The sequence below is a fragment of the Cucumis sativus genome, chromosome 1 (assembly GCF_000004075.3).
Source record: "Cucumis sativus cultivar 9930 chromosome 1, Cucumber_9930_V3, whole genome shotgun sequence".
In the NCBI taxonomy this organism is placed as follows: domain Eukaryota; kingdom Viridiplantae; phylum Streptophyta; class Magnoliopsida; order Cucurbitales; family Cucurbitaceae; genus Cucumis; species Cucumis sativus.
Genome location: NC_026655.2, coordinates 30811941 through 30830458, shown reverse-complemented (window position 1 = coordinate 30830458; position 18518 = coordinate 30811941). Strand labels below are relative to the sequence as shown.

General features: G+C 39.2%; 1 protein-coding gene across 1 annotated transcript in view; it reads left to right on the top strand.

Annotated features, from left to right (window-relative positions):
- Positions 1–18518, top strand: part of LOC101207174 (probable inactive ATP-dependent zinc metalloprotease FTSHI 5, chloroplastic) — a 73535-nt gene that overhangs the window by 9504 nt on the left and 45513 nt on the right. Inside the window, exon 8 of the mRNA XM_004142539.3 lies at positions 17043–17216. Coding sequence (XP_004142587.1) covers positions 17043–17216 — 174 coding nt within the window. The remainder of the gene's footprint in view (positions 1–17042; positions 17217–18518) is intronic.

The following is an 18518-nucleotide window of genomic DNA, read 5'->3' as shown; positions in this document are numbered from 1 at the left end:
GAGTTGTGTGGTCATTACGAAGACCAAAACTGTCGAAGTGTTTAGAGGGGATTTCCTCCCCGTTCTTCAGTCTTTTCTTCTTAGGGGAAAACAAACAGAACTTTTCATGAAAAAGTTACAAAAATAACATCTGAAACAAGGGTCTCCTACATCCAGTTTAATAATAAAAAAATCAGAAGACTATCAACCCACCCAAACTAACATCTCAAACTCAATTATTTGTTATGTCCTATTTTTCTTCATTAAAGCCCCTTTATTTAATAGGGCTCTCTTTTGTGTGCTTGGTTTTTTGGATGCCCTTGCCCTTGATTTTTCCATTTTCCTCCAATGAAATTCAGCTTCGAAAAAAAAGAAAAAAAGAAAAGAAAATGAGGAATCAAACTGAAATTCATAGTAAAGAACTTCAAATGGGAAAAATTTCAGGGGGAAGAATTATTTCAAAAATATTTAAGCTGCAAGCTATTTAATAAAATAAAGGGGTGTTTGCAAAAATAGCAAATTTTTTGATGATAATAAGGCCCATGTCACTATATTTTCTAAATTGCAGAAGTAGCAAATTTAAATGCGGATAACCCTTTGATACACATCTGATAGTCTTTTGATAGCCGTATGATATATCTAGTTACTTGTCATATTTGCAACAATATGTATGGATAATTGTGTGGACAATTGGGGGCCTTACAATACCCCTTGGCTCCAAGTTTACCTTGTCCTCAAGGTGGAAGGTGGAAAATTGTTGATTCATTTGGTAAACTGCTTCCCATGTAGCCTCAGTCTCGGGTAGCTCTTTCCATCTCACCAGCTAGTCATTGGCCCCTAGTTCAGTATTCCAACGGATCCTCAGCATAGTCTCTGGTCTTAATTGTAGTTCAAAGTCTTCTGGCAGGACTGGTTGTTGGATTTGCACCACTTGCTGTTTCCCCAATTTCAATTTAAGTTGGGAAATGTGGAAGACATCATGAACAGAGGCTTTGGGAGGTAATTGTAGTCTATACACCACTTCCCCAATTTCCTCAACGATCTTATATGGTCCATAGAATTTAGGAGCCGACTTGTCAGATCTCGTCCGTGCTAACGAACGTTGCCTATATGGTTGAAGCTTGAGATATACCTCATCTCCCACCTTGAACTTAAGCTCTCTCCTTTTTGTGTTGACCATTTTCTTCATTCGGTTTGCGCAATGTTCAAGTTTTCCTTTAGAGCATTCAGGGCTAAATCCCTCTCTTTTAGCATTTGTTCCACTTCATTGTGAGGTGTCTTGTTGTTGCCATATGGTATCGGGGGGGGGGGGGGGGGGATTTTGTCTACCGTATACAATCTAGAAGGGATTGGATCTTGTGGAAGCATGAAAGGTCGTGTTATACCATAATTCTGCCCAAGGAATGAATTTATTCCACTTCTGAGGCTGTTCATTACAAAAACACCTCAAATATGTTTCTACGCAGCAGTTTACCCTTTCGGTTTACCACTTCATCCGTTTGTGGGTGAAACATCATACTTCTTTTTAGGAGTGTCCCCATGTTAGCAAATAGTTCTTTCCAAAAATTGCTAATGAAAATTTTGTCTCTGTCGGATATGATTGACTTGGGTATTCCATGTCTACTCACTACCCTGTCAATAAACACTTCGGCCACTTGCCTGGCAGTAAAGGGGTGTCTCATGGTGATGAAATACAAATATTTGCTTAGCCGGTCCACTATTACCAAGATCACATTCACTCCTTCTGCCTTAGGTAATCTGATGGAACTCGTAGCAAAAACTAAGAATTCGATCTTATTGAATGAAATAACAGAAAGTTAACAATTCTCTGTTTCCCTCTCTTTCAAGGAATAACAAAAAGATTCAAATACTAGAACAAATAATCCATGATCCCTCCCGCCCTTAACAAACTTATTTATATGACTAACCAACCTATCACTCACACGTGTCTCCCTCCTTAACAAACTTATTTATATGACTAACCAACCTATCACTAACCAACCTATCACTCACACGTGTCTCCCCCCTTAACAAACTTATTTCCTCTCCTCCTGTACTGATATAATATTGGAGGTCTAACATAATCCTTCAATGAAGTCCATGGACCATTCCTCCAAAATTCTTTCGGGGATTGGAATTGGCTGCAAAACTCCAGCTGGTTTAGTTGCTTCCAACTTATTTCTTTGGCATACCTCACACTGCTCTACATATTTTTTTACATCCGTTTTCATGCCCTTCCAATAAAGTTCCCCACACATTCTTTTATAGGTTCTTAAGAATCCGGAGTGGCCTCTCAAAATTGAGTCATGAAACGTATGTAGCAGGGTGGGAATCAAGGAGGATCTCTTGGACAAAACTATTCGTTTCTTATACAGTAGGTTTCCATTAATCCATTGGAATTTACTAGACTCATCAGGATTTTTCTTTAATTCTTCGATGATTCTCTTGAGATCCTCATCTAACTTGACCTCCTTCTCAATCACTTCCATGTTAACAATACCCGTGGTGCACATACTCCTCACTTCTAGTGGCTGTTCTATTTGGGAGAGGGCATTTGCTGCTTTGTTTTGTAACCTTGGTTGGTAAAGTATTTCGAAGTAGTACCCTAGGAGTTTAGTCAACCACTTTTGGAACTGGGGTTGCACTTCCCTTTGTTCTAAAAGAAATATGAGGGCTCTCTGATTCGAGACGATTGTAAAATTCCTTCCCAAAAGGTAATGTCTCCACTTTTGTACTGAAAGGACTACTGCTATCAATTCCCTCTCGTATATGGATTTGGTTTGAGGTCTGAATGAAAGTTTCTGACTAAAGAAGGCTATGGGGTGGCCATTTTGAGATAGAACTGCCCTTAGAGCAATCCCGGAAGCATCCGTTTCAATGATGAAGGGTAGGTTCTAGTCCGGTAGGGCTAGCACGGGTATGGTTGTCATGGCTAACTTCAACTTATCAAATGCCTTTGTTGCTTCTTCATTCCATAGGAATGAGTTCTTTTGCAGTAGCTTGGTCAAAGGGCCTGCAATCTTCCCATATCCCTTGACGAATCTTCTGTAGTAACCAGTCAAGCCTAAAAACCCCCTCAATTTAGTTACATCTTTGGGCTGGGTTCAATTTACCATGTTCTTAATCTTCTCTTCATTTGCCTCTACACCCTTACTAGATATTAAATGTCCCAAGTATTGGATCTGCGAGTGAGGCATCACACATTTTTTTTTGTTGGCAAAGAACTGGTTATCCCTCATTACTGCAAATCCCATGCCCAAATGCTTCTCATGCTCTGTGAGGTCCGTGCTATACACAAGTATATCGTAAAAAAAACCAATACACATCTTAGAAAAGGTTTAAATACCCGATTCATCAATGATTGGAAAGTAGTTGGTGCGTTGGTGAGGCCGAACGACATGACCAAGAACTCATAGTGTCCCTAATGGGTCCTGAATGTAGTTTTGAGAAGACTGTAGCCCCGTGCAACTCATCTAACAATTCCTCTATCACAGGTATTGAAAATTTATCAGATACGGTTACTTGGTTTAATTTCCTGTAGTCAACACAGAACCTCCACCCTCCATCTTTCTTTCTAACCAGCAAAACGGGACTATCATTCTTTCAACTCTGATGATACCCTGATTTTAGATCCAGCTTTGAGAAGACTGTAGCCCCGTGCAACTCATCTAACAATTCCTCTATCATAGGTATTGGAAATTTATCAGATACGGTTACTTGGTTTAATTTCCTGTAGTCAACACAGAACCTCCACCCTCCATCTTTCTTTCTAACCATCAAAATGGGACTAGAGTAAGGGCTGTGGTTGGGTCGGTTTATCCCAGTTTGGAGCATCTTGGTTACCAACTTCTCAATTTCTTCCTTCTGGGTGTGACCATACTTGTAGGGTCTCATGTTGATAGGTTTCTGTCCGGGCAACAACAAAATACGATGGTCAACTTCTCTTTTAGGTGGTAACCCCTTAGGTTCCTCAAATAAATCCGTGTATTGCTTATTGGGATTCCTCCTCATCGCTCTTCACCCTTTGTTCTTCACCAGATTCCTCATCCCTCTCTGCATCATTACTTTGTAGTTCTAATAGGAAGCCTTGATCCTCCTCTTCTCATGTTTTTTCTATGATTTTCATAGAACATTCAACTCTAATAAGTGAAGGATCACCCTTGAGGGTAATCTGTTTTCCCCCATCGAAAATGTCATGGTTAGGGATGGCCAATGTATCTTCATAGTTCCAGTTGTATCCAGCCATTGCATTCCCAAGATGAGATCCACATTCCCGACTTCAATTGCTAAAAAATCCGCCACAATTGTGATCTCCTTTAGTTTCAGTTCTAATCTCTTACACACCCCTCTTCCTTGGCATCTCGTACCATCTCCAATAGTGACCCCGGATGGAGTACCCTTCTCTAGTGCTAATCCCATTCCCTCAACAATCTTGTTGTGTATGAAGTTGTGGGTGGCCTTGCTATCAATCAGTACTAGTACTTCCCTCCCTTTGATTTCACCCTTTATCTTCATGGTTCCTTTACTTGTTAGTCCATGTATTGCTTTCAACTCAATTTTGGTTCCCTTCTCCAATTTAATCTGTTTCAATTCTAACACATCCTCATTAGACTCCTCTGTTCTGCCTTCCTCTTCTAGACTTTCTTATTCATTCATGATAAACAACATCAACTCTCGTTTTTCCTTCATTTTGCATCGATGTCTTGGTGAATATCTTTCATTGCATTTAAAACACAAACCCTTGTCCAGTCTTGCTCTGAATTCTGCATCAGATAAATGTTTCACTGGTGGTTCACTCTTCTAGTAGTTGCCTCTAATGGGAATTGTGACCTGTTTCAAAGGAAATTCTGTTTTCCTGGTTATTCCCTTTTCAACTCCTTCTGGACCTTTGCCCGTGCTTCCTTCTCCTTTTTTGTGATCCCTTCCTCCCCATTCCGCCTTTGACCATTTCATGGCTAAATTTCTATCGTTGACCAACTGTGCCTATCTCATACATTCTTCCAGAGTTTGTGGATTGCGGCTTACCACTTCGGCTTGGAGAGTCGGCTCTAACCAGGTCAGGAACGCATCTCTTAATACACTCTCTGTCATGTGGGGTAGGGGTGCCAAATAATTAACAAATTTCTTTACGTAATCGTTGTAGGAACCATCCTATTGAATTTTGATCAGTCTCGACACTAAACTCTTCTCGCCTGTGTCTTTAAAGAATTCAAACATCCTTTCCTTCAAATCCTCCTACGATTCCACCTTCTTCCTATTATGTGACCATCTGTACCAGTCTACCTCATCTTGTCCAAAGCTTACTACTGCCACCATGACCTTTTTTGCTTTGGGTAAATTATTGATTTCAAAGAAATGCTCTGCTCTGTAGACCCAAGATTTCGGATTTTCTCTCAAGAACATCGACATTTCCAGTTTCTTGTATTTGCTGTGGTCGATCATGGTCAAGTTCCCTTCATTGGTAGTATCGGTTTCCTCGGCCTTCACCTTCAGTTTCATGACCGATCCATCGGAGGTCCCAGACTCCTCTCTACTTTTGTAGCTATGGCTCTCTCTCAGATCCTCAACCATTCTCTCCATCGATTTTTTCATCTCTAATAACATCTCCTTCAGACCCATTATCTCCTTCTCTGTTCCATCAACTCTCTTTTGTTTGTCTTTGCACCATTAGTCTTGTAACCACCCCCAGATTTTTCGGGCTCTGATACCAAATGTTAGGCTACTAACACTGATTTGGACAGAAAACACTACAACAATGGCTAAATAGAGGCGGTACTCTCATTTACTTTATTTATATATATGCCAAAATGATTACGTCACAATATGAAACGAAACCAACAAAGAACAACAAAGAAAAGAACATACCAGTCTCTTTTGACAGAAAGAGACCCTTGCGGTTACAACCTTACACCTTAAAGAAGATAAAAAATACCCTAGCTACCCAATACCTAACAATAGCTATTTACAGGCTCACCTATCTTTCCGCCCAGTGGGCCCTACCTTGCACGATCTTCCTTCCAATCATCCTTCATTAATACTATCCTATGCAGTTACCTTTCTACCCCTCCTCCTATATGTGTGGATAATTGGGGGCCTTACAGAGTCATGGGTTCAATTCATGGTGCACCTACTTAGGATTTAATCATGCTATGGGTTTATTGAACACTCAAATATTGTAGAATTAGACGGGTTGTCCTGTGAGATTAGTTGAGCTGTGTATAAGCTGACCTGGACACTCGCGGATATAAAAAAAGTCAAATATCTTTTCCTACGAAAACTTTCATTCTATAAAAAAATTGGATACCTTTCCCACCAAATATACAAATTACCAACACGAAGCCTTTAACTGACTCAATCTACCATTTTTGAGTCTTTTTTCCTAGTTTTCTTTCATTTTTCTTTTTGGGAACTCACTTTTTGTATTCCATTGTATTTTTTACCTTTTTCCATTGAAACTTCCATTATATGTGCCATGCACATCCTTGAAAGAGGGAGTTTTAGCCTTTGCGTCCAAGATCACACATATAATTACTACTTCCTCAATTTAGTTGTCTTAATTTAATCATGTGTATTGTTTTACACATCCATTGAAACTTTCAGGATTCACCAAAAATTGTTTTCTAGCTTTTCGAAGCCTTTCCACTCTAGAAGAGGAAATGAATAATTTTTTTTAGGAGAAACAAGTCTCAAGATTATTAATGATTAAAAATAGAGACAAAAAGCTCATTGTTCAAGAGGGTTATACAACGAGCAAAGAAAAAGAGAGGCAGATCAATAGGTGCATCTAGACATCTCAACTAGTTTGAAACCCCCCTAGCGCTCTCATCATATCTATAGTACGGAAAGAAATAAAAATGATCATTTCTCTAGGCTGATAGTAGCCAATACAAAGCCAAAATACAAGGCCAAAATAAAATAGTCGCTCCATACAAAACATAAACCAAAACAACATCAGAGATACATTAGAAAAGCAGTCCTCCATTCTGCTAAGATCCAGTTGAAGTAGGAGGCTATTCATAATCATGCTGTCTTAGACTTCAAAGTAGAGGGGCTATGAATGCTGGCCAGTGCAGCAAAATAATCCTGCAAAGGAGTAAAAACTTTGGATAAGGAACACCAAGATATTGCATTCAGGCGAGTAGATTCAAAATGGTCCATCCGTGTCAAAGGCTTGTCAAGGAAAACCCCCTGATTTCTTTCAAACTAAAATTCAACTAATAGTGCTTTCACTACATTAACCCACAGCAAAGAAGCTGTCTTCTTCTTCAAAGCTGGACCAGCAATGATTTGGACCACATTCTTCTTAAAATCTCTATCGAAAACCCAACAAATATTAAAGGTTTGGGGGAGTCGGAACCAACAATTTGTTGCATAAACATAGTCAAATAAAAGGTGCTGGATATCCTCCTGATCGTCTAGACAAAGGGGGCAAATATGTGATGACAAAGCATGGGAAGGGAGTTTTCTTTGAAGGACTGATGTGTAGTTTAGGTTTTTTTTTTTTTGAAACGGGGACATAAACTTCTTGATTAATAAGAACTCAGAGTACAAGAGAATTATACAATGAGAGCAATAAAGAAGTCTAAAACAAGGGAAACTTGGGGGATCAAGAGGCGCACCCGGACATCTCAACTAGGTTGACACCCCCTTAGCGCCAATCATCATATCTCGAGCATACAAAACCAAAACTTGCAAAAGTTAAATAATGTCCTGCTTAATATAAGGGGTCAGAAGACGATAAAGGACCAAAAACAAGTTTAACAAACTAGGAAGGCCAAAAAATATAAAACGAAAAGTTATAAGGCTAAAAAGGAGCAATCTGCCAGGGCTTCAGAACGTCGAAGGAGGTTTGCTGTGAAGAAGCTTCAGTCTGAGTAATCTGCAAACAAAAGATTGAATCAGCAACTAACATGCAGGTTGAGAGAGAAAAGCAGTCCAGTTGAGGCAAATGTCTTGAATGGAATAATTTTCAAACTCCTTATTTGAGGAGCACCAAGCTGCAACATTAAGATCTACTGAACGTATAATTTCTGCCCTTGGTCTTGCTTTATCATGGAAAATTCGTTGATTACGCTTGAACCATAATTTCTGCGAGGAGAGCTTTTGACATATTTTCGCATCTTAAACGTGATTTCTTGGGTAAAGACGGGCCCGACTGAAGTTGAAACACACTAGCGCTTAGGGATCGATAAAAAAACCCAATCAAAATTAAACGGAAAACCCAGCAGGAGGATGAAACGAGGCAGGTCATAAAAAGATGGGAGGAAGATCCTCGTTAGCCTTCATACATAGAGGACAAATTTAAGGAAGGAGGCATTCGTTAGGGGATTTCTTTTGCAAGAGTTCTGAACAATTGAGGGACCTGAAAACCATAATCCAAATCAAGATGTTAATTCTCTGTGAGCTGCTTGATTTCCATATAGCTGTAAAAAGATGTTTATTCATCGGGGAGGCAGTTTTTAGGTGAGCCGAAAGACACTTAACGGTGAACTGGCCATGGTGATCAATGGACTAAGGTTTATAATCGTCGGAATTATTCACTTCTTCAGTAGAGAGGAGGGATAGTAAAGATTGAAATTTTGTAATTTCATCATCTTTCAAACATCTTTTAAAGGATAAGGACCAAGATGAAGTTTCACAGTCCCAATGTGCTGCAATCGAACCGTTGGGCAAAAGAGCAATTTTAAAGAGCTTGGAAGATTGCTCCTTAAGAGGGGCATTACCAACCCAAAGATCTGCCCAAAAACCGTCTAATGACTGTTACCAAGTTTAAATAAGGCTATTGAGTCTATCGACCTCCAAACTCTAGCAATGCTTACCCAAGGACTCCTTAGACTGTTACTGTACATTCCTTCTGTTAACCAATAAAAAACTTCTTTACCATGGATGCTTCTAATTATTTGCCTCCAAAGAGCTGACGCTTCCTTTGAGAATTTTCACTCCCACTTATCGAGAAGTGTTATGGACTTTAATTCTACCTAAGTCGAGACCCCCATCTTTTAGAGGCGATGAGACCTTGTTCCAATTTACTAGGTGGTTAATTTTGCTACCAGCATAGCCTTCCAAAGAAGAAGTTTCTTGTGATTTTCTGCCAAGAGACAGCCACATTTTCAGGGATTGAAAATAAAGATAGATAATAGGTGGGAAGACTAGCCAAAACTGAGTTGCACAAGGTATGCCTAGAGGAGCCTACCTCCTCTAGAGATGTTATATGTTTTCCATCTATGTAGTTTCTCGTGGATTCAATCTATAACTGGTTGCTGAAACTCTTTTTTCTGAGGGTGGCCTCCTAGGGGATACCTAAATATAGAAACATTAGCTTTTCTGCCTTGCAACCTAGCCGATTTGCTATGAGTGCCTTTCTTGTCAAGGAACTCTTGTGGTGGGTAAATCACACTATGCAAATCAGTCCTCTCCAATCTCCCTACTTACTACATGTTAACTTTCATCATGCCAGTTTCAGTGTCTAATTCTTTGTAGAAAGTGATGAGAAATTTTTTCGGGGAAGGTAATAATGGGGGAAAGCTAAATCACTTAGCTAAATAGTCTACAATAATTAAAAGCCAAAGAGATGGGGGTCTCAGCCTAAGTGATTTGAGAATAAGAAATATGGCTCTATTATGAAAATGGGGGTGGAGATTCCTATCAGAACAGAAGGCTTTGTGGTGGAAAGTAGTTAAAAGTATTCACGATAGCCACCCATTTCTTTGGCGCACCAGTGGGAAGGAGGCTTTGTGTTTGAGAAGCTCGTGGGTTAGTAAAGGGAATGGCGCACGATAGAAGCTATAACAAATTTTAGAATTGGTAATGGCAGTAGAGTGCTTTTTTGGAATGATCCATGGATAGATAATACTCTCCTAAACAACAAGTTCCCTAGATTATTCTGTATTGCGCTCTTGCCTAGAGGGTCAATTTCTGAGCACTGGGATAGCCAAACTAGGTCTTGGATGGTCTACTTTAGAAGTTTATTGAAAGAGGAGTTTGTTGACTTTCAATCACTGATGATTTCCTTAAATGGGAAAATGGTAAATTCTAATCAAGACAAGAAAGTTTGGTCCCTAGAACCAAGTGGCTACTTCACTGTTAAATCCTTGGTTACTTCTCCCATTGATGTTTCTTTATTCAGGGGTCTTTGGAAAACTAAGAGCCCTAGAAGAGTCAACATATCCGTGTGATTATGCTTCAAGGGAATTTAAATTGTGCCTCTACACTGCAAAAAAAGCTTCCCTCTCATTGCCTTTCTCCTAATCTGTGCCACCTTTGTTGTATGAATCAAGAAGATATTCAGCACCTTTTTTCCAAATGTCCTTATGCAGCAAACTGTTGGAGTAAGCTGCTGCAAATTTTTAATCTCGGTTGGGTTGGTGGCAGCTTTAGTGGTAATGTACTACAAATTCTCCCTGGATCAAATTTAAAGAAAACCTCATTAATACTATGGTGCAATGCAGTCAAGGCTTTATTAGTAGAAATTTGGTTTGAAAGGAATCAACGCGTTTTCCATAATACTTCTTCAGTATCCGATCGTTTTGAGTATGCCTATTTAAATGCTTCATCATGGTGATGGAACTCCAATTGGAATCAAGTAAGTTTATTATGCAATCTTATGGAATAAATACAAGTAAACCGAATTGAGAAGGTCTCAATTCGAAACTCTCTCCCTACTCTGCTTTCCTCTCTTTCAAGGAATCACAAGAATATCTCTAACTACTTTTTTGACTACCTTCCTCTCCCTAACATTCTTCTACTTTTAATAATAATAAAATTAACAATTGACAGCTCATCATTTACTTATGCTAACATCTTACCAGAATGACAACTAATTGCTCACAAATTCTGTTTCCTTCATCTTCGGTGACTGTTGTAGTCCCTTGTTCCTTCTTCTTTTTTCTACTGTATTGATGTAGGATTTGTGGTCTATCATAACATTCTCTTTCCATAATCACCTTGTCCTCAAGGTGAAAATCTGGAAATTTCAATTGAAGATCCTCATACTTCTCTCACGTTGCTTCTTGAGGAAGTAAACATTGCCATTTAACCAACGCCTCCCAATCGCCCTTCTTATTTTTTGTGTACCCATATATTTCTTCTGGTGCAGCTACCTATTCGTAGTTGTCGTCAAAAACGACATCACATCAGCCTGCTCCAACTTGTGATTACCTATCACTTTTTTCAGCTGCGACACATGAAAAACTGGATGGATGGATGATGTTGTAGGCAATTCCAATGTGTAGGATGCCAATCCAATCCGTTCTACTACTTTAAAGGGGCCAAGAAATTTTGGAGATAACTTCTCATTTCGTTTCTTCGGCAGTGATATCTGTCTAGATGGTCTAATTTTAAAAAATACCATATCTCCCACAGCATACTCCACGTCTCTTCGTTTCAAATGAGCACTCTTCTTCATTCTGTCCTGACCCATTCTTAGATGCTCTTTTAATGCTCCCAAAGCTTCATCTCGTGCCTTTAACTGATCATTCAGTGCTGCATTCGAACTCTTATGATCACCATAGTATATTAATGGAGGGGGCATCCGGCCGTACACTGCTTGAAAAGGGGTAACCCCTAACGATTTCTGGAACGTTGTATTGTACAAATACTTTGCACAATGCAACCACCTTGTCCATTCCTTCGGTCGTTCACTACAAAAACACCTCATATAAGTTTCAACTCCTCTGTTCACCACCTCAGTTTGGCCATCCGACTGCCGGTGATAAGCTGTGCTTCGATTCAATCGGGTACCCGCCATTTTAAACATTTCCTTCCAGAAACTACTTAAGAAAACTCCATCCCTGTCCGATACAATGGACTTAGGATATCCTTGCAATCATACGATCTCCTTCACAAACAAGTCAGCCACTGTTTTAGCTGTAAAAGGATATTTAAGAGGTAGGAAATGACCGTATTTGCTGAATCTATCAACCACTACAAATATCACTTCAAATCCACTCGACCTTGGTAAACCTTCAATGAAATCCATAGAAATATCGCTCCAAACACTGTTTGGAATCTCTAAAGGCATTAGCAACCGTGCTGGGGACAGAGCCAATGTTTTATTTTTTTGACAAACTATGCATTCCTTACAATACTTCTTAACATCCTCCTTCATGCCTTCCCAATACAATTCTCCCATCATTCTCTTATACGTTCGCAGAAATCCCGAATGACCTCCTAATACAGAATCGTGATATGTATGCAGTATGTTTGGAATTAGTGTTGATTGTCTAGATAGCACTAATCTTCCTTTATACTTAAGCATCCCCTGTTGGATTGAGAATGTATTCGTATTGTCCCCTTCCTCTATTTGCAATTAAATCAACATTTTGCTCAACTTCTCATCTTCCTCTACTTCTTTCTTGATTACCTCTATGTCCACCAATGCCGGTGCTGTCAAATTGCATAGTTCAATGGTATGAGATATTCTTGACAAAGCGTCAGCTGCCTTATTGTCCAGACGTGGTTTATAAACCACTTCGAAGGAGTAACCTAGTAATTTGGCTACCCATTTCTGGTATTGCGGTTGTATGACTCATTGTTCTAACAAGAACTTTAAAGACTTTTGATCTGTTCGGACCACAAATTTATTCCCTAGTAGGTAAGGTCGCCATCACTGTACTGCTAATACTACTGCCATCAACTCCCTCTCGTACACTGGTTTAGCTCTATCTCTCAAAGTCAAAGTGTGGCTGAAATACGCGATAGGTCGCTTGGCTTGCATCAAGACTGCCCTATCCCATACCCCGAAGCATCAGTTTCGAGTTCAAAAGTGTAGCTGAAATCTGGTTGTGCCAAGACTGGAAGGGTCACCATTGCATCCTGCAAATGCCGAAAGGCTTCATTTGTTTCCTCGGTCCATCTGAATCCTCCATTCTTCATTAGCTGGTTAACGGGGCTGCAATAGATCCATAGTGTTGTACAAATTTCCTATAGTACCCTGTCAATCCAAGGAACCCCCGAACTTCCCTCACATTCGTCGGTATGGGCCATTCTTTGATTGCTTGGATTTTCTCCGGGTTTACCTCCACCCCTTGTCGAGAGATGACATGGCCTAAATAATCCACCCGTTATTTCGCAAAGCTACATTTTTTTATGTTAGCATACAGTTCACTCTTCCTTAGAACTTCCAACGCATGCTGCAGGTGCTCTTCTAAATCCTGACTGTATATCAGAATATCATCAAAGAATACTAATATGAATTTCCGCAAATATGGTCGAAAAATCGTGTTCATCAATGACTGCAACGTAGATGGAGCATTAGTCAACCCAAATGGCATGACCATGAATTCATAATGTCCCTCATGTGTCCGGAATGCCGTTTTCTCTATGTCTTCACCTCGCATCCGAATTTAATGGTATCCAGCCCTAAGGTCGATCTTAGAAAACCATTTTGCCCCATTGAGTTCATCAAACAACTCCTCAATAACAGGAATGGGGAATTTGTCAGGGATTGTGACATTATTTAATGCCCTGTAGTCAACACAACATCTCTAACTTCCGTCTTTCTTCCTCACCAACAAAACCGGACTGGAATAAGGACTATTGCTCGGACGAATTACTCCTGAAATTAGCATCTCATCAACCAATTTCTCCATTTCAGCCTTCTGTTGATAGGCGTAATGATAGGGATGCACATTTATAGGGTTAGTTCCTTGCTTCAAATGGATGTGGTGTTTGATTTCTCTTCGTGGAGGAAGAGTTTCCGACCACGAGAATACTGTTAGACCTCCAATATTATTCCAGTACAGGAGGAGAGGAAATAAAAAGTAACACGTGAGGGTGAGGCACGTGTGAGTGATGGGTGGTTAGGTATATAAATAAGTTTGTTAAGGGCGGGAGGGGTATTGAGTATTTTTTGGTTATTTGAATCTTTCTGTTATTCCTTGAGAGAGAGGGAAACAGAGATTGGTTTCTTTTCTGTTATTTCATTCAATAATATTGAATTCCTATACAATTTGCTACGAGTTCCATCAAATTGGTATCAGAGCATCGATTCAGGGCAAGAAAGAAGAAGATGGTACAGACCAGAATGGAGGACAAAATGGAAACGTTTGATCAAGAGATTCAAGGAATTAAAAAAGAGATCGGGAAATTACCAGCGATAGAGAAAGCATTGAACGACTTGGCGAAAGGATTGGAGAGACAGAATCAAATGATGATACGATTCATGGAATCGGCCGCCCTGGAGAGATCCACGATGAACGAAAAGATTACAGAGTTGTCGATACGGAGTACTCCAATGAAGAACAACGATGACGGCGAAGGATCTTCCATTCGCGAAAACGAACCGAAGGAGGAAATAAAAACGAATGAGGACACTAATGGCGATCGCAACAAATTCAAGAAGGTGGAGATGCTAGTCTTCAATGGAGACGATCCGGATTCGTGGTTGTTCTGCACTGAAAGGTATTTTCAAATTCATAAACTGACTGATTTCGTAAAGATGATTGTAGCAACAATTAGCTTCGAAGGACCTGCGCTGAACTGGTATCGGTCTCAAGAAGAGCGAGATAAATTCGTCGATTGGGCGAACCTAAAAGAAAGAGTGTTGGTCCGATTTCGATCAACACGGGAAGGTTCTTTGTACGGACGGTTCTTGCGCATACAACAGACAACTACGGTGGAAGAGTACGGAAATCTGTTCGATAAACTAGTTGCACCGCTGTCGGATCTGGCCGATAAAGTGGTAGAAGAAACGTTTATGTCAGGATTGAAGCCATGGATACAGGCTGAGATGGATTTCTGTGAACCTCAAGGATTATCATAAATGATGAGAATCGCGCAGAAGGTAGAAAACAGAGAAGATATTAGAAGAGAAGCAAACCTTCCTGGTTATTCGGAAACGAAACTGAATAATTCTGGAAGTGGAAACAAGACCAGCACAGTGGGGAATTCTGGAGAAAGTAAGCGAAATTGGAATTGGCCAATGAGAACCAGCACGTTGAGAGGAACGGCTGGCGAAGAGGTACGAAAAATAGGCCTAACGAAAAGATTATCTGATGCCGAATTTCAATCACGAAAGGAGAAGGGACTCTGTTTTCGGTGTAATGAGAAATATTCTCATGATCACAAGTGTAAGATGAAGGAACAGAGAGAGTTATGTATGCTGGTTAGTAATGGGGGAGAATGAGGAATCTGAAATCATTGAAGAGGAGGAGGTAGAACAGAAAGAGTTGAATGTGGCTGAAGTTATCCAAGAAGAGCATGCTGTGGTGGAATTGTCGATAAACTCCGTAGTTGGATTATCGAATCCAGGAACTATGAAGGTGAAAGGAAAATTACTAGGAAGGGAGATCATTGTGTTAATAGATTGCGGAGCAACACATAACTTCATTTCAGAAAGTTTAGTTGAGGAGCTGCAGATAAGCACGAAAAGTACTACAAATTATGGAGTCATATTAGGTTCTGGAACGGCTATAAAAGGGAAGGGAGTTTGTGAAGCCATTGAAATGATGATTGGAGAATGGAGAGTGATTGATGATTTTTTGCTGCTGGAGCTGGGAGGTGTGGATGCAATATTGGGAATGCAATGGTTATACTCTCTTGGTATAACTGAAGTAGATTGGAAAAACTTAATTCTGACTTTTAAACTTAATTCTGACTTTTACTCACCACGGAGAGAAGGTTGTCCACTGTGCAAAGGAAGTTACCAAACAGCTGCTTATCAGCCTCAATATGCCCACTGTGCAAGCAAAAAGGAGAAGATTTCCAGCATCTGTTTTTTACTTGTTCCTACTCTGCAAATTGTTGGTGGAAGTTCTCTTTTCTTGAAGTAGGTTGGGTTTTTGGAGAATCTTTTAGACTAAACGTACAGCTAGTTTTGTTGGGGCCCTTGTTAAAGAAAAAACCAAGACTAGTCTAGGCAAGAAAGAACTGAGACTAGTCTAGGCAAACTTATCAAAGAATTTTCTATGATCAGAAAATGCATTGGTTAGACCGCTTTGAGTTAGCTAATAGGAATGCTGCAGCTTGGTGTACTCTCTACAAAGACTTTGAAGCATTCTCCATTCAAGAAATCAGTCTCAATTGGCAGGCCCTTATTTTTTCAGGTCACTAGTAGCCATCTTCTTTGCAAATCATGTTCTGCAGCCACCACTGAAAGATTCATCGTCTACTCTTTTGTACTGCTGCTGTTTTTTCCATGTTGTTTGTAGTTTTTTGGCTTTACAGCACATGCTGTTTGTACTCTAGAAATACTTTATTTCATATTTTTAGGCTCTATTTTTGTTGGATATGATGAGTACGCTAAGGAGGTGTCAACCTAGTTAAGAATACCGGGTCTACTTGCTGATCCTATGGTCTCTTTTTAGTTTAGCTTTTTGTATAAACCTTCTGTAACTTGAGCTATATTATTATAATTAATAAAGATGCTGCTTTCCTTTAAAAAAAAAGAAAAAGATAAAAGCATTTCAATTTAAGCATAAATCATGAAACAAATAATCTGCGTAAATTTTTTATAAGAATACCAAGAAAAAGCCTTCAGCTGAGCCTAGAGTGTCGTGGTCATTGATCTCCAAAAAGGAAAATCTAGAGGTCTTATGTTTGTTGTGCTCTGTTCTGGGAAATGGAGTTGGATATAAAAAAGATGATCAAAATAAAAAAGAAGAATAGTGCTTTCATTGGGGAATTTATTTTATTTTCAGCTGTCTCCTGGTGCCTCAATTCTAAGGGTTTCAATTTGATTTTGCCTTTATTTTTCTTTTATTATCATTTCTTTATGGTAACTTCTCCATCCTGTCTACAATAGGAGAGTGATTTTTAATGTCTTTTTTTTATGAGAAACATATGAATAATTTCATTGATATGATGAAATTACAAAAGGGCAAAAATGCCTACTTTTGTAATTTCATTAGCTTCGTTGAAACGTTCTCTTGTTTAAACAAACATGAGATTGCAAGTCTCTTAATATAAGAATTTCAGATAGAGGCGTCAACAAAGAATAGACTGAGCCGTCTCTTGTTCTGATTTATCAATCAGATCTCTTTCTATCCTTGGATACCACATGTTCAGTTGCAGTGTTTTCTAAAACAATTCTTATATCTCCTCATGGTTTGAGCATCTTATTGCAGGGGGTCTTAATTGTTGGTGAGAGCGGAACAGGAAAGACATCTCTTGCACTGGCCATAGCTGCAGAAGCAAAAGTACCAGTTGTTACAGTTAAAGCCCAAGAATTAGAGCCTGGACTATGGGTTGGGCAGAGTGCATCCAATGTCCGGGAATTATTCCAAACTGCAAGAGATTTGGTTGTTCTTTTGAATCTTTACTGTTGAAATATGCATTTCTTGACTTACTCATATTGGTAGATATATTATAATATTTATTCGTTTGATAATTTACAATTTCATTAGTAAATGAATGTCCAGTAGGTAAGAATAACTCCAAGCCTAGAGTGTTGTAGAAGCTCTCCAATTGGCAATAGTAAAAGAAATATAAAGCTATTATAAAATAAATGACATCAGGAGGAACCTTTAAAAAAAAAAAATCCCCCAGCATTCTCATCATATCATTCTCAAGGCTATAAAATAATGTTCTATATCCTAGCAATCAAAATTTCCTGAAGGATTGTGCGAGCGACCACCACCAAAAAGGCTATAGCCTTGCCCTAGAACTTTCTATAAAATACCAGGAAGATATATGAGAAGGATGCACAATTCCGAAGAAAATTAAAAAGGCTCTCTTATTGGTCCGGAAAATTGAAAAAAACTAGTAATTTAAAAATTCTCCTCGAGTGCATTTTGTTCACATTGGGACAAAGTTTCCCTGTTGTTATACCTTAATTTTGATCTTTTCGCTTGAGCACACACCTTGACCCTCCTCTCTCCTCTCTCATCTCACGTCTCTCCTCCACCCTCCTCCCTGGTTAGCCAGCCTCTCCGACGAGCTCCCTTTCTTTATTTTTCTGTTTTCAGCTCTCTGTATTAGGCTGGACTATGTCTCTATTGTATTTTGGCAGTTTCTACTTCTAGTTTTAATTGGGATATGATGTTTTGGTGCTAAAGGGGTGTCAACCTAGTTGAGATGTCTGGTGCACATTCTAATCCCCATGCTTTTCATTTCCAAGGCTTTTTTATTATGCTCATTATATAGCTCTCTTGAGATTTTTAATTATTAATATAGAAGTTTGTTTCCATTTTTCCATTTTGTTTTTTTTATCTTTTAGGAATGTTAGGCAGCCTCCATATCTTTTAGTGCAGTTATTCTTTAGATAGAGAGGAATGCTAAAGTCTGTTGTGCTAATGCTACTAGAGCCATCGATGCTGTAAGTTTGGCTTGAGAAGGATAGAAGGATCTTCAATGGATAGGAGAAGGATTTGACCTTGGGGCTCTTTATGTCAATAGGCGGGTTTTCTGATAACCTTAGGGCCTTTGCTTTGTGCTTTGTAAATTCCTACCGCCATTTTCCTTCCTTTAAATAATCTACCCTATTCTCATTCAAGTTTTAATATACAATTTATGCATTCAATCTTAATTGGTATACAGATTTGGGTTTGTTTCTTTCTGTTTATATTAGTGTGAATGTTTTTTAACCAGCAATATTTTCTTTT